The 13362-nt window shown below is 49.4% G+C and overlaps 1 protein-coding gene across 1 annotated transcript in view; it reads left to right on the top strand.

Moving 5' to 3' along the window:
• Positions 1 to 13002, top strand: part of Adam12 (ADAM metallopeptidase domain 12) — a 230702-nt gene extending 217700 nt beyond the window's left edge. The window contains exons 21-22 of the mRNA XM_042701464.1: positions 8837 to 8991; positions 10644 to 13002. Coding sequence (XP_042557398.1) covers positions 8837 to 8991; positions 10644 to 10704 — 216 coding nt within the window. The 3' untranslated portion in view covers positions 10705 to 13002. The remainder of the gene's footprint in view (positions 1 to 8836; positions 8992 to 10643) is intronic.
• Positions 13003 to 13362: the final 360 nt, after the last annotated feature.

The following is a 13362-nucleotide window of genomic DNA, read 5'->3' as shown; positions in this document are numbered from 1 at the left end:
ATATCCAAATGTCTTATGTACGTGTGGATGTATGAATGGTCTGTACGTGGTGTTTTGGTATACACGGAGCTCCAGCTGTGTTGGAATTAGATAGCCAATGCTTCTTGAGCCCAAACTACATGGCTGAACCCTTCACAGACATTTCTACCCTCTCTGTGCTGAAGCAGAGATGCGAGCATTCACCCCAGTTTACACAGGGGGAGATGGCACAAGGAGCTACATGTGTACTGGAGACGCGGTGCAGCACCAACCTAGGAAGCATGAGGCCCTGAGTTCAAACCCCAGGACCATCAGAACAAGAAAAGTAAAGGCTACCGACCCCATCAGGAAGATATCCAGAGGTGGGAGAGCCACATGTGGGGGTGGGGGAGTACAAAGGGAACAGCCCGAGTTCACATAACCTAAGCCCTAACCACTGCCCAGTGGTCACAGTTACTGCCTTACCACCCCCCCCCACCCCCCAGCCATCTTTCGTGCATCCCATGATGGGCCCGGCCGCCTGGCATGGTGCAGAGCCTCTGTTCTGCGTGGAAGAGGCTGTAGCTCTTTCCTTTTCCTTGGGACACGATCAGGCCACAGTCCTTCCTGTCTTTACTGTCTACCTGCCCTGCGGTGGACGCCTGCAGTGTCTGCGGTGGAGGCGGCACTGAGCTGCTGGGGAGGGAGGTGCCGGGCTCAGTGCTTTCACAGATCCTGCTTCTAGTCAGCCGCCCTGCGTCTCTACTGCACATCACTGACACGCCTCGTGCAAGGCTGCACCCGAGGCAGTGTCTTCCAGAACAATCAAGCCTTGCTCTCATAGCCACAGGAGGGGCAGTAGTATTATGGGGGACCTGAATCCCACTCAGAGGGGGCTGTTACTGATAAGCAGGAGCTCCTCAGCACAAACACTTTGCCAGATAGAAATGGGACCAAGTCACATTAATGTAAACCTTAACTTCATGCAAATCAAGCCGTGGCCAGCAGTGAGCCTCCATCTCTCATCTGTTCAACACGTGAATGCGGCTCGGGAGGGATGGGGCATGCGCCTTCTCACTATGTGGCTGGCTGAGGTCTGTCCAGTCTGGAAGTCTGACGCAAGTGCCTGCTCATGAGACATGCCAATATGGAATAAAGAAGAGGAAATCCGTTCAGCAGTGTGAGCCCAGTAGGATGTGAAACGAGAGAACTGTGTTCCGTCCCAGCCCGCATTCCCTCAGCAGAGCCACAGCAGGGACAGCAGGCTTCTCTGCCTTCTTTCCAGACCTCGGGTCTCCCCGGGGCTTGTCCGTAGCCTTCCCTTGAGGCCCCTTGCCCACCTGCTGCCTATATTCCTGTCCTGTCCCATCCCGCAGTTCACTGGGCTGTTGGCCTCAGCAACCCTGAAGCAGCCCTGTGCACACGGCAACATGTAGCAAGGCCCTGGAGTGGATTTCAGACGGGGAACATGGTGTCCTGACACAAATCAGTTATGCTTAAGGGACCGTCACACTCTGGGAATCCCGGATGGATGAAAATTTGAGGCTATTCGTCCTATACATCTAAAATTAGCTACCGAGGGCTCTGCCTCTTGCGATTCTCCCCTTGCTGAGGGCCTGGAATTTCAGAATCTCCAGGTGAACTGGACCTGGTGTCACATGCAAGTTACTCACGTGACAAGTCACAGACCATGGCTAAAGTGTGAATGATGTGGTGGGGCATCTCTCTCCACTCTCTCTCTCTCTTCTTTTTCTCTTCTTTCTTTCCCTCTTCTCTGTTTTTCCTCTCTCAATTCTCCTTTCTTCCTTTCCCTTTTTTCTTTCTCCTCTTTATTTTCACTTTTCTCTTCTCTTCCCTCTCCCTCTCCTTCTTTTTCTTCTATCTCTCTCCTCTTTTCTCTTTCCCTCTTTTCTCCCTCTTTCCTCTTCCTTCCTCCCCTCTTGTTCTTTGCTCTCACTACACATACACACATGTGCACACACATACATGCGCGCGCGTGCACACACACACACACACACACACAGAAGTTTGGAGAGCATAGAATTACCAGGAAATCAGGCACATGATTGCAAGAGTCAAGGGCTTGTTTATTTCCTGCTCATTCCCATTCCTGTGAACTTGTTGTTGCCTTTGTACCCCAGGTGTCTCAGACCTCATCCTGTGTTTGCAGTAGGTAATGGACCTGTAATTAAATATCCCTATGACATAAAGGGTGATGCAGGAAGCCATGTCTCCCTCGCACCTGTCAGCAGGTTCCATTCCCAGAAGGATCACTGTTAATGACACAGTTAGAACACAGTTCTACCTCCCTCTCTCTGCAAAGGGGGATCACGGAGACTTTCAAACAAGCACTGACCTGGGGGAGAGAAGCTCAGTGTTCTCTGCTTTGCCAGCAACTGTCCAGGCTCTCACTCTCAGCTTCCACGCTTGGTGTGAGTGTAAGTTTGCAGCCCATTGTCTTCTCTCCACTCGGATGGTTCTGCCCCAGCCTTCTCCTCCATGCATGGCATTCCGTCATGGAGCCACGCCGCTGTCTGCTCTGTCCTGTCCCCTACCGATGACGGAGAGATTGTTCCGTCACTGGCTACATGCAGTAGGCACATCTGTGTCACGGGGATGAGGTGAATTCCCACAGGCACTGCAGCTGGGCAAACACCAGGCACACTCACAAATTTGGCAGACATGTGAAGCTCACTGTAAATGGTGCCCTATTTCTGTACCCCAGCTCTGAACCAACAGTGTGTTCAGAGATGTTCCTATCTTGCCCATCTGACTGGTTTTCTTTATTTTTTAAGAAAAAAAGATGCTTGCCTCTTTAAAGTGAGGTGAACGTTTCTGCACAGAGTTGAGACAAGTCTGGCTTTATTTTTCATGAACTGCCTCCTCATCTTTCTCCTTTATCATGCTGGAAAAGGCCACACCAAAATTACGTCCTTCCATTTCGTATACTTCCACGGTCTTCTTTTATTCATGCTATATTAATAGAAGCATTTAGGCTCATGAATTTCACTCTCAACGCTGCTTCACCTGTGTTCTAATTTGTAGTGAATTTTATACTTTTAAATAGTCTAATAATCAGCCAACTTAGTACATACCTGTAGTCTCAGCAACTGGAGGCTGAGACTGAGGCCAGAGGATCACAAGTTCTAGAACAGCCTGAGAAATTCTGCCTCAAAACGAATTAGTCTATCTTTTTTGTGTCCTTTGGTCCAAAGGTTGAACTTACTCTATTTTTTAAATATTTAAGATAAGCCAAGCACTGATGGCTCATGCCTGTCATCCTAGCTACTCAGGAGGCTGAGATCTGAGGATCACAGTTCAAAGCCAGCCTGGGCAGGAATGTTCGTGAGACTCTTATCTCCAATAAACCACTAGAAAACCACAAGTGGCACTGTGGCTGAAGCAGTAGAGTGCTCACCTTGAGCTGAAGAGCGCAGGGACAGCGCCCAAGCCCAGAGTTCAAGCCCCATGATCGATCAAATAAGTAAACAAATAAATAATAATAAGAATAAAAAATTCAGTGATACTTGTTACACAGACATAACTTGTCTAAATTTTATAGCTAGACCTATTTAAATCTCAGACATGTAATATATACATATAGCACCTTAAAAAAAAGAAGAAGAAAAAGTACAATAAAGTCGCTAGGACTTATTAGGCCCCTCCAGGTTCAATCATTGTCACAAATTGGGTGAGTACTTTTGTTTTGGTGGCTGTGGGGTTGAACTCTGGGCTTTGCCGTTGTTAAACAGGCACTCTACTACTTCAGCCGTGCCTCAGCCCTGTGGCTTCAGTGTTGTTCTTGTTTGGGTTTGGATTTCGGTAGGGCCTCACATCTATACCAGACAAATCCCACATCCTCCTGCTTGTGCCTCCCCCAGAGCTGGGTGGGGGCGCTGTCCCTCCATGCCCAGTTTTTATTGCTAAATTTTTGCCCAGGCCAGTCTTGAGCCACAATCCTTCTGATCTCTGGCTTCCTGAGTAGCTAGGATGACCGGCATGTACCACACTGCCTAATCTAGTGTCGGTTTTGTTGGAAAGCCTTTGAAACATTCTATATAAACACACATCCATGATGTACTTTTTCATGCAATTCATGCTTACGCTGATTCGTGTACTTTGGGTTTTAGAAGTTCTCTTTGGCTCGGAATGAAATATTCTGTCTTGTCTTTTATTTAAGTACAGTTAGGAAAAGTGGCTCTAATAATGCCCAAAGCGGAGTGAAGTCTCCTCCTCCTCACTGCGGATCCCTGTGGATCCCTGCGGGCTGTGTGCTGTGGTGTTTTCTGACATGAGCTCATTAGGAGGAAATTCCCTGTGAGGGGTGGGATTGTGTGCTCCCCAGGAAGGGTTTGTTCAGCCTCTGCTGGGTCCCCAGGTCAGGCCCCGTTAGGGGCTGTGCTACATGGCTGGGGGCTGATGAGCCCCACACCTGGTGTGCGCTCAACCTCCAGGCTCAAGCATGACTGGGGCCTTGGGATTCTTCTCCTGGCTTGGTCCACAATCCCAGAGGGGAACCCCCTCCATCCACTAGGGACAGGTGGTAGTATGTGTTAGAAAAGAAAAAGAGCAGAAAGGCAAACCTCAACACACAGGTTTCATTCGGGAGGAAAGCCTGGGATGAAGCCCAGTCTCCTTCAGCCCCAGCAGAGGCAACGGCGCGCCCGCCTGGCAAAGAGGGGCCTTCGCTGTGAGGCCGGAAAAGGGACAGGCGGCAGATGGAAACGGATGAGGTGGAGGCGGGTGGAGCAATCTAATTTTGACTGAGGAGTTTCAAGGTGTCAACAGCATCTGTGTCCGCTAGGGGCCTCAGCGCCAGACACGGCCTTGGTCTGAGGCTCCCTTCCAAGACCGCAGGGCGCGTTTGTTCAGGGGGAGCGGTGGGGACAGGGATGACTGGGCACGGTCAGCAGCAAGGACGGTTCTGAGGTACTGCCATCAGCGAGAGGTGAGTGCGTTCGAGTCGTTTTCCATCAGTATGCGCGTAATGGAATTCCTAACCTGAGGCTCCTTCACAGAACCCAGCTGCCAGGGCATTTGGCTTCTGCTCAAAGCTCCTTACTTGATCTCTGTACCCCCAGCATCAGAGGGGCTCAACGTTTGGCTTTTCTTGACTCCACAGTTGCCACCAGATCCTCTCATTTCTTTTTTCTTATTTTTTTTTCTGTGCTAGTACTGCAACTTGAACTCAGAGTCTTAGTACTCTCATTGGGCAATACCACTTGAGCTACATCTCCACTTCTGGGTGTTTTAGTGATTAATGAGAGATGAGAGTCTCACAGATTTTGCTGCCTGGGCTAGCTTTGAACCATAGTCTTCAGATCTCAGCCGCCCACGTAGCCTGGCTTACAAGCGGAGCCACCAGCACCTGGCTAAAATTTGGGAAGTAAAAATTTGGGAAGTACCTTGGCCAGAATGCTTTCAGATTCCATGCACGCCTTCCTTTCCACTTAGATTGGGTCTAAGAGCCTCTTACTTCCCTACTTGTTATAAGCTACTTGATGCTTTAAAACCATTAAAAGTATTTTCATCCATCCACAGTGGCTCTCACAAATAGCCCACCCTGTGACTAGCTGCAGAAGACTCACACTTAGCTTCTGTTACTTTCCCAGTGCCTCCATGTCAATGGTTTATAACATCTCTTTTGTTCTATAAATGGAATTCTATTTTTTGTGTGTATTTGCTGGTCCTGGGACTTGGTCTCAGGGTCTGGACACTGTCCCTAAGCTTTTTATTTTTGCTCAAGGATAGCACTACCACTGGAGCACGGCTCTACTTGTGGCTTTTTTTTTTTTTTTTTTTTTTTTTGGTGAGTCATTGGAAATAGGAATTTCATGGACTTTCCTTCCTGGGATGGCTTCGAACTGCAATCCTCAGATCTCAGCCTCCTGAGTTGCCAGAATTATAGGCATGAGCCACTGGTGCCTGGCAGAATTCTAAATCTTTGAGACAGAGACTTTGGTGTTTTCCTGCCTAGCCCATCCCCCACCCCAAGTGGAGCTGTGTGCCACTGCCGGCGTTTTCTCATGATGGCTCCATCCTTCCTGCGGTGATCTCTCTGGAGAACGTGATGTGTTTGTTCCTGCTTGTCATGTGGAAGCTGATAGCAGTTGTGAATTCCTTATGATGATGTCAAGTAGAAGAGTTATAGTTGAAGTCAGGCTTGTTTTCAAATGTCTAAAACACCTGAACGAGGTGGCTGGTGATGGAATATAGTCTGAGGTGCTGTTGGCCAGCGTACTTTTGATTTTCCTGCAGATCTGGAAGAGGTTAGAAAGGAAATGGAATGAAGTTCGAATTCATTTCCTTGTTTAAAATGAAAATAGATCTGAGGAAAGATTAATGAGATGGGAGCCTCCTGGAGATGATCTGGGCCAGGCTGGACTTGATGGAGAATGCCAGGATTCACTTCTGCAGGTCAGCAAGGGGATCCCAACCCTCCCACACGCACCGAAGCGCGCCACAGGGGCTTCTGGCCCACTGTCCAGTGGGTTCCACGAATCCACACCTCACGTTGGAAAAGAGCAGACATCTTCCGGGACCGAGCCCTTGTTCCATGGCCATTTGGTTCCCATTAGGGTACAGAAAGCCAGCATCTTACCTGGGCACCATATTGGGATGAAGCCATTTCCAGGTTTCCTTCCAAACTGCGTCCTGACTTGTGAGAACAAGGGACCATGTGCTGTCCTTGGTGCTAACGCCAGAAGTCCAGTCAGCCCCTCAACTACATGGACTTTTACCACTCTTACCTCTTATGCTCTGCACTAGGGAATACTTCTGAGAGAATGGGATGAAGGAAGAGGACTATCAGCATAAATCAGGCCTAGTCTAGACCAGCCAGAATGAATGGCCATCCTAATTATCAGTTTCCATGATAAATCCAAATATACTGTGATAGGCTATAACAGATACATCACTTTTTCTCTGGTACTACCATAAAAACCTGACATTATCTTTATTGCCAAGACTAGAGGCTCAGTCATACTTAGCAGCAAAATTAGTATCACTTAGTAATGAGTTATTTGATCCTGTCTTGCCGTTTTATGTGCAAGTACGTTCATTTTTTACATTAGACACTGAAATCCTGTTCATCCTTTTTGTTCCATTATAGGAATTAGAGCTTGGCCTTGGCTGATCACTCTGAGTCTGTTAGTGGGGTGAGCTGCTCTCTAAAGACAAATTCACCACAAGAGTTGTAGAGAGGTGGAAGAAGCTGACATCACTCCTTGGTGACTGTGTGCCAGGTGGATGCTAAGGGCGTCATTTGCCACACCTGCCCATCAAGGCCCAAGTGAGGGACTGTTGTCTCCTCTCTGCCCGCAAGGAACCTCACATGCTCATGGGCTACTGAATGCAAAGCCTGGCCAAGCGCACACAGCTCAGCCTCCTTAGGCAATTCTGTGGTCTTCGTTCCTAAGTGGTTTGTTCAGGTCCTTATCCAGCAGCCTGCTGATGCTGCCTTTCGTGAAATCTAATGTGGAAATGTCCCTTGTGTGTGACCCAGCCCCACCTTCCCACTGCTCCCACAGAGGTGGGTGAAGACCTCTGCGCGGCTCCCTCCTCTGCACAGATTTGTTAGCTGGTGATTCCACCCTTTCATTCTCTCCACTGAGCTCCAGTGGCTGACAAAAATGTGCTTTCAACGTCATAAGCACTGGGAGAAACTTAGCTTGTGTTTTCAGCCTGTTTTTAGGCTTCTGGACACACAGGACACTGAGTCCTGCGACAGTGCCTATGTTCTGCTTTGGGTTTTGACACCAGAATCTCGCTGTGTGGTCCAGGCTGTTCATGAACTCCTGGGCATAAGAGATCCTCCTGCCTCAGCCTCTCCCAACCACACCTGGTGATGCCAGTGAGTTACATCAGGCATTTACCAGGCCCTGCACCATTTCCCACAAGCCTTTGCACCCAGGCATTCTTCTAGGCTTGGACGCCAAGAGCAGAATCTCAGCCAGAGGAGAGCTATGTCAGATACTAACCTACCACCTCTGTGGGAGCAAGGGTGGGACACCAGAAGAGATGGTTTGTGGGTTTGCTATTCTACTCTTTCTTCATCTGTTCTCTTGTTTCCATTTAGCCTTTTAAAAGTTGTAGAGCGCTGGGAAGGTGGCTCTGTGGTAGAGTGCTTGCCTTGCATGCATGAGGCCCTGGGTTCAATTCCTGAGCACCACATTAGCAGAAAAGGCCAGAAGTGGTACTGTGGCTCAAGTGGTAGAGCGCTAGCCTTGATCTGAAGAGCTGAGGGACAGCGCCCAGGCCCAGAGTTCAGGCCCCATGACCAGCAAAAAAAATGAAGTTGTAGAAAGAAGTCCCTAGGAACGCTGAATCCATGGGGGTGAGGGGAGGGGGGGGGGCGGGGAGTGACCACAAGGAGCAGAGGCCACAGGAAAAGGGGAAGGTAGCCACTAAGAGCTGAGCCCCGGGGACAGGTGAAGGATGGTCACTAGGAATGCTGGGCCAGGGGACAGGAGAAGGTGGCCTTTCCCATCATGCAGTGCACCTACAGTCGTGGAGAAGGGAAAGTAACGTGTGGTGCTTGAGAGATGTCCCAGGCTCCTCATGTCAGATCTGTGTGTTAACTGAGAGGTGCCTGAAGTCACAGGAGAATCCCCCTCCCCTGTGGAAATCCCAACAGAAGCTGTATCTGTCAAGTCTGCTGGCCCCTGAGGCGTGCTCAGAGCTACACAATTCTACCAGCAAGTCTTTCCACGTTGGAAATTTGGGGGAAGAAAAGTTTGCCAAGGTTAACGGTCATGGCCCTGTTTCCTTGTACAGGGAAGGGGGTTCCATGCAGGAAGTGAAACCTTCTAGAACTTCTCTGGGAGCAGCGTCTGGTTCTGGAGCTGAGAGGACACTCACAGTTTCATGTTTATTCCAGGGACCCTGTAAGCCAAGCCCCCCTCAGAAGCCTCTGCCCGCCAATCCTTTGAGCAGAGCACCCCGGCTCACCAGCACCCTCACCAGTACCGCCGCGGCCTCGGTAGCCAGGACCCCAGGCCAGCAGGAGCCTGGGCCCCGCCCAGCCCCCACCAGGTGAGTCTTCCTCTTTCCATCCCCATTGGGCAGCTGGGACAGGGGAGGGGAGGGCTAGGCTGTGCTTCCGGCCTGCCCCACAACAGCAGCTGATGAGAAATACATGTGAAAATGACCAGTCAGCCCAGCTCCTAAGTCCCAGGGCCACACAGGCCTGGGCAGTGTGCGGGGAGTACGGAGGACAGGCTCCCGCTCCCGAGAGACCCACTTGGCCCCGTCCAGGGATCCCAGTCTTGGACCTGTGAGGGCTGAGCAGAAAATGTCGGGCAAAATGAACTGAGGTGGGGGGCTGGGAGCTTCTTTGTACAACTGAGTCACCTGCTGGGGTGACCTGCCTGCTCCCCACAGCGCACAGACTGAATCCTCTTACACCAGAGGTTGGCCCCCTTCTGCGCAGGAGCTGGTACAGGGCCTTGTTGAGGTACAGCCAATTTCCAGGGATTCCTGCCAGCTAGGTATCCAGCCCAGGATTAAACCATCTTACTATAAGTTGTACTAAGAACAAAGATAACGACTACTCAGAACGCCACTTTCCCTTTGCTTTTACACCTCTTGGTGACACCCCAGTGGGGATACTTCCCACAGGGCAAAATGCTACAGACCAGGCTCTGCTTCTCTGGCGGTTTATTAAACTCAGAGAAGCACACAGTGGTGCTGAGCTCACAGCCAAACAGCCCTTCCACCTCCCGTGCCCCTGGCAGGATGCCCGCATTGTGAGCTCCGAGGAACCAAAGGTACCGACGATGAGCCAGCCCTGCACTAACTCCCATCTCTGAAGGGGAAGACACACTTTAGTGATTTCATTACAGCCCTTGGGAAGAACCTTTGGCCTGTGAAAGAAATAGCTGCCTAATAAATCTCAGAGATAAAGCTGGTTCTAAGGGTGGGGAGGATGGTTTTAATCCTGGCTACACGAATGCAGAAAGACTGCATCGCCTCTTGCTTTATCTCATTGTGGTTTGTAGGCTGAACTTGAAGTTGCTTTTCTTATTCTGTTTCGTTGGGGGGTGGGGAGCCCATTACAATGACATGAGGATGAAGGAAGTTTCCTTTTTTAAAATGGCCTTAAGTAGTGGGCTGTCTTGCCACTGTGTGGTAGCATCGGAAGCTGGCTTGAATCAGCGCTCCTTTCTGAGGCCCCCCACCCCGCGCGCTCTGCTTTTCTCTGGGTCTTAAGAGCTGTGCTGTATAATCCAGTAGCTCCTGGCGTGTGGTGGCTGCAAGGGTAACACACTGTCAGTCCAGATCCTCTGGTTAAAGGAAAATGATGACTAAAGTTAATCTGATGAATTTCTCCCCCCCCCCCCTCCCCCAACTATGGCTACTAGAAAACTTCATTCTCTAAGTGACTCACACCATCTTCCTGTTGTACGGTGCTGTTCTGAAATGAGCTGGTGGATGGGAGGGGCTGCCTTGGAGAAGGCTTCCGTTGGGTCCTTCGTTGTAAGACACTGGGAAATCTGGGTGCTTGAGCCTGGTCCTTGTGATCAACAACTCCTTCCAGAAGGAATGATGGTCTCCAGCTCCTCTTAATGCTGAGATCTCAGAAGCCCACAAGAGTACAGGAAAAAACTGGCCCCGCCCTGGACAGCCATGTTTATAGAAGTCACTCCCAACACCTCTGACCACCATTTTGTTTGCTTCTCCTTCAGACCTGTTCCCAAGTATCCACCCCAAATGTCCAGAGGCACCCGCTTTGCCTATGTGAAGTGAGCAGCAGGCCCACCGACACCTTAGTTCCACAGTGAAGACAGAAGTTTGCACTATCAACTCCAGTTGGGAGTGACATTTTTTTTGTACCAACTTTGAGGGGAGGGGGGGGAAATGTTTTTAATCTTTAAAACACCAATTATTTTCAAGAACTTTGAGCTACTGCGGCCAGTGCTGTGCTGTGCTGTGGTGCTCTGTGTACTAGCTCAGGTACTTGTAAATTATTAATTTATGTGCAGGGCGTTCACGGCGCGGTCGCTGCGGTAGCCGCCGCCCGCCGCTGTTTCCCATGGAAGGAGGGCTTGTCGTGCTTTGAATGCCTTCACAGTGTTGCAGGCTCCCGCCTGGTGCGATTCTGGACACGATGTTTACTTTCTGATCAAGGCTCTAGTGGAAAGCAGCTTCCCAACCACCCACAGCGCAGCTATGGTGGTGGCATCAGACCGGGCTCCAGAGACCCCTGTAGACGCTGGAGTGGTTTTCCTGAAAGCCTTAGCTTGGGCCAGAGCTGAGAACCTGCAGGTCCAGGCTGGGTTTCGCCTTCAGGGAGGCCTTGGGCCCCTGCACGCTGATGGCCCCACTTGGCCACGCAGGCAGAGACGATAGGGGAGGATCTGGCTTCTGGCCAGGGATCTCTGGAGAGAACCTGAGAGGCATACAGGAATGTGGAGGTGTGGCCACACCAAGCCAGCCACCCAGGCAGACACTTGACCTTGAGCTGCCTGGCCGTGAGCGTGTTTGAAGTGCAGACCACGAGGGGATCTCAGTAGTGCTCAAGGTTTTTGCTTTATGGAAACAATACCTTTTTCTGGCTGCTCTTCACCAAGAGCTGGCAACAGACCCACTATTTAGATGGGAAGGGTGATGTTTCTACACATGCCCCAGCACTTCAAACCTCCATCTCCCTGTACTGTGTGGAGCTAAGCAAATTAGTGCATTGTCTTCTCAGCTGCAAGACAATGAGCCCACGTTCAGACAGATAGATGAGGCCTTCCGTGGGACCATGATGGTTTTCAGATATGAACTAGAAACCACTCAGTTCTGTAGATAAAATCTACAGAAGTAGGCAGCATCCTCAGCCAAATGGAAACTACAGCCAAATGTGCTCCTTGGTACAGCCCACGTCTGCTTCCCTTGTTAGTAGACACTGTACACCGAAGCCTGAGTTACCATGCAGTTCTGTCTGTTTTCTCAACCAGGTGACAGGAGTAAGATGTGTTTAGCATAGTCTGAACCTTAAAAATTTGCATCCAACCCCTTGAGATCATGCAATGTGATAAGGAATTCAATTTCCTAATCCTGTATTTTCATGAAGGACAAGCTTGGGCACACTGCCTCTCCCGCCTGTCACTCTCCCCGTATCTGCCTGGAGAGCTGGTTTCTTGAGATCTTTAAGGTGCCTGATCCACATGAATAATGAGGTCAAAATGCTATCCATCTTCTGGTGGGTCAGATCTGACCAGCTTCCGCATTAGAAGGCAAGAACTAACTGTTCCGCAGCTTTATGATAAGACTTTCTTCAGGGTCATTTCAGCGTTTTCCTATGCCTTGAGGCAGAAAGAAAAATACGTGCCAAGAATCTTGGCTTGCCTTCCAGAAAACACAACTGCCTTTAACTTTGCCCATGCTCTCCAGTGTATCGAAGGCAATGATGTTCGTGACTATGGATAATTGATCCGTGGCACAAATAGCACACAAAAAGGAACCTAGCTCTAATACATTCCAACTCCTTTAGCATGCATTTATTACATAGTTATTTCTTAAAATTGTAAGGCCATGTTAGATGCTAGTACTGCTGAGGCGATGCATACAGAATTGCTGCGACAGATGTTACATTTGGTAATTGTAGGAAGGCCAAGATACTTACTATGGAAAAGGTTTACAGAATTCAATGGTGCATTACGTGGGTACTGACTTTCTTAGATGCCCACCTCCTTAGATCTAAAATTTAGCCCCCTCTTCCTAGTGGAAGTAGAAGATGTGAACCAACTATTTTTGTTGTTGTTGTTCTCATTTGTTACATAGAACCAGGGAGGTTAAAACTGTGATCTTATGCCACGTCTTTGATGGCCACTTCGGGGCTGTGGCCAGGGACACATTCCTATCTCCATAGTGCTAATTGCTTTTGTTAGAGCCATACAACTTATTTCTGAGTAAGAATATATTTAATCCCAATAGTTCCTCTTAGTACACAGATAATACAAGGAATGTTAAGCTTTTAAGATGCACTATTCATCAGATAAAGAATACCTGGCAATAATTTCCACTGTAGTGTAACTTTGGAACCAATAACTAGGGTTATGGTTTGCAGGGGCGGGGGGGGGGGGGGGGGGGAATGTGTGTCTCCCTTTTTATACTCCTTAAATGATGGAATATAGTTTTTAAATCAATGATGATATGTCAGTGGCAATCTAACTATGCTTTGATATTTTTAATAAAACTTTACAGGCATGGATGATAGAGTTAATTTGACTGAGAAGGTCTAGCATCCAGACATGAGGCTGAAAACGGCTTCCTTGCCTTGGCACGGCCAGGGGAGGTTTTAGGCTCACAGCCCCACCTCGTGTGGAAGGAGGTGGCGAGCCTTCCAGGCCTCCCAGATAAACACTTATCTTCTGACATGGTCTCCACAGTGTGTCTTCCTGACACACGGACTCAGAT

Source organism: Dipodomys spectabilis, unplaced genomic scaffold (assembly GCF_019054845.1).
Source record: "Dipodomys spectabilis isolate Male_0828 unplaced genomic scaffold, ASM1905484v1 ptg000289l, whole genome shotgun sequence".
NCBI classification, from domain to species: domain Eukaryota; kingdom Metazoa; phylum Chordata; class Mammalia; order Rodentia; family Heteromyidae; genus Dipodomys; species Dipodomys spectabilis.
The sequence above is the reverse complement of the archived record's forward strand: the minus strand, read 5'-3'. Positions and strand labels throughout refer to the sequence as shown.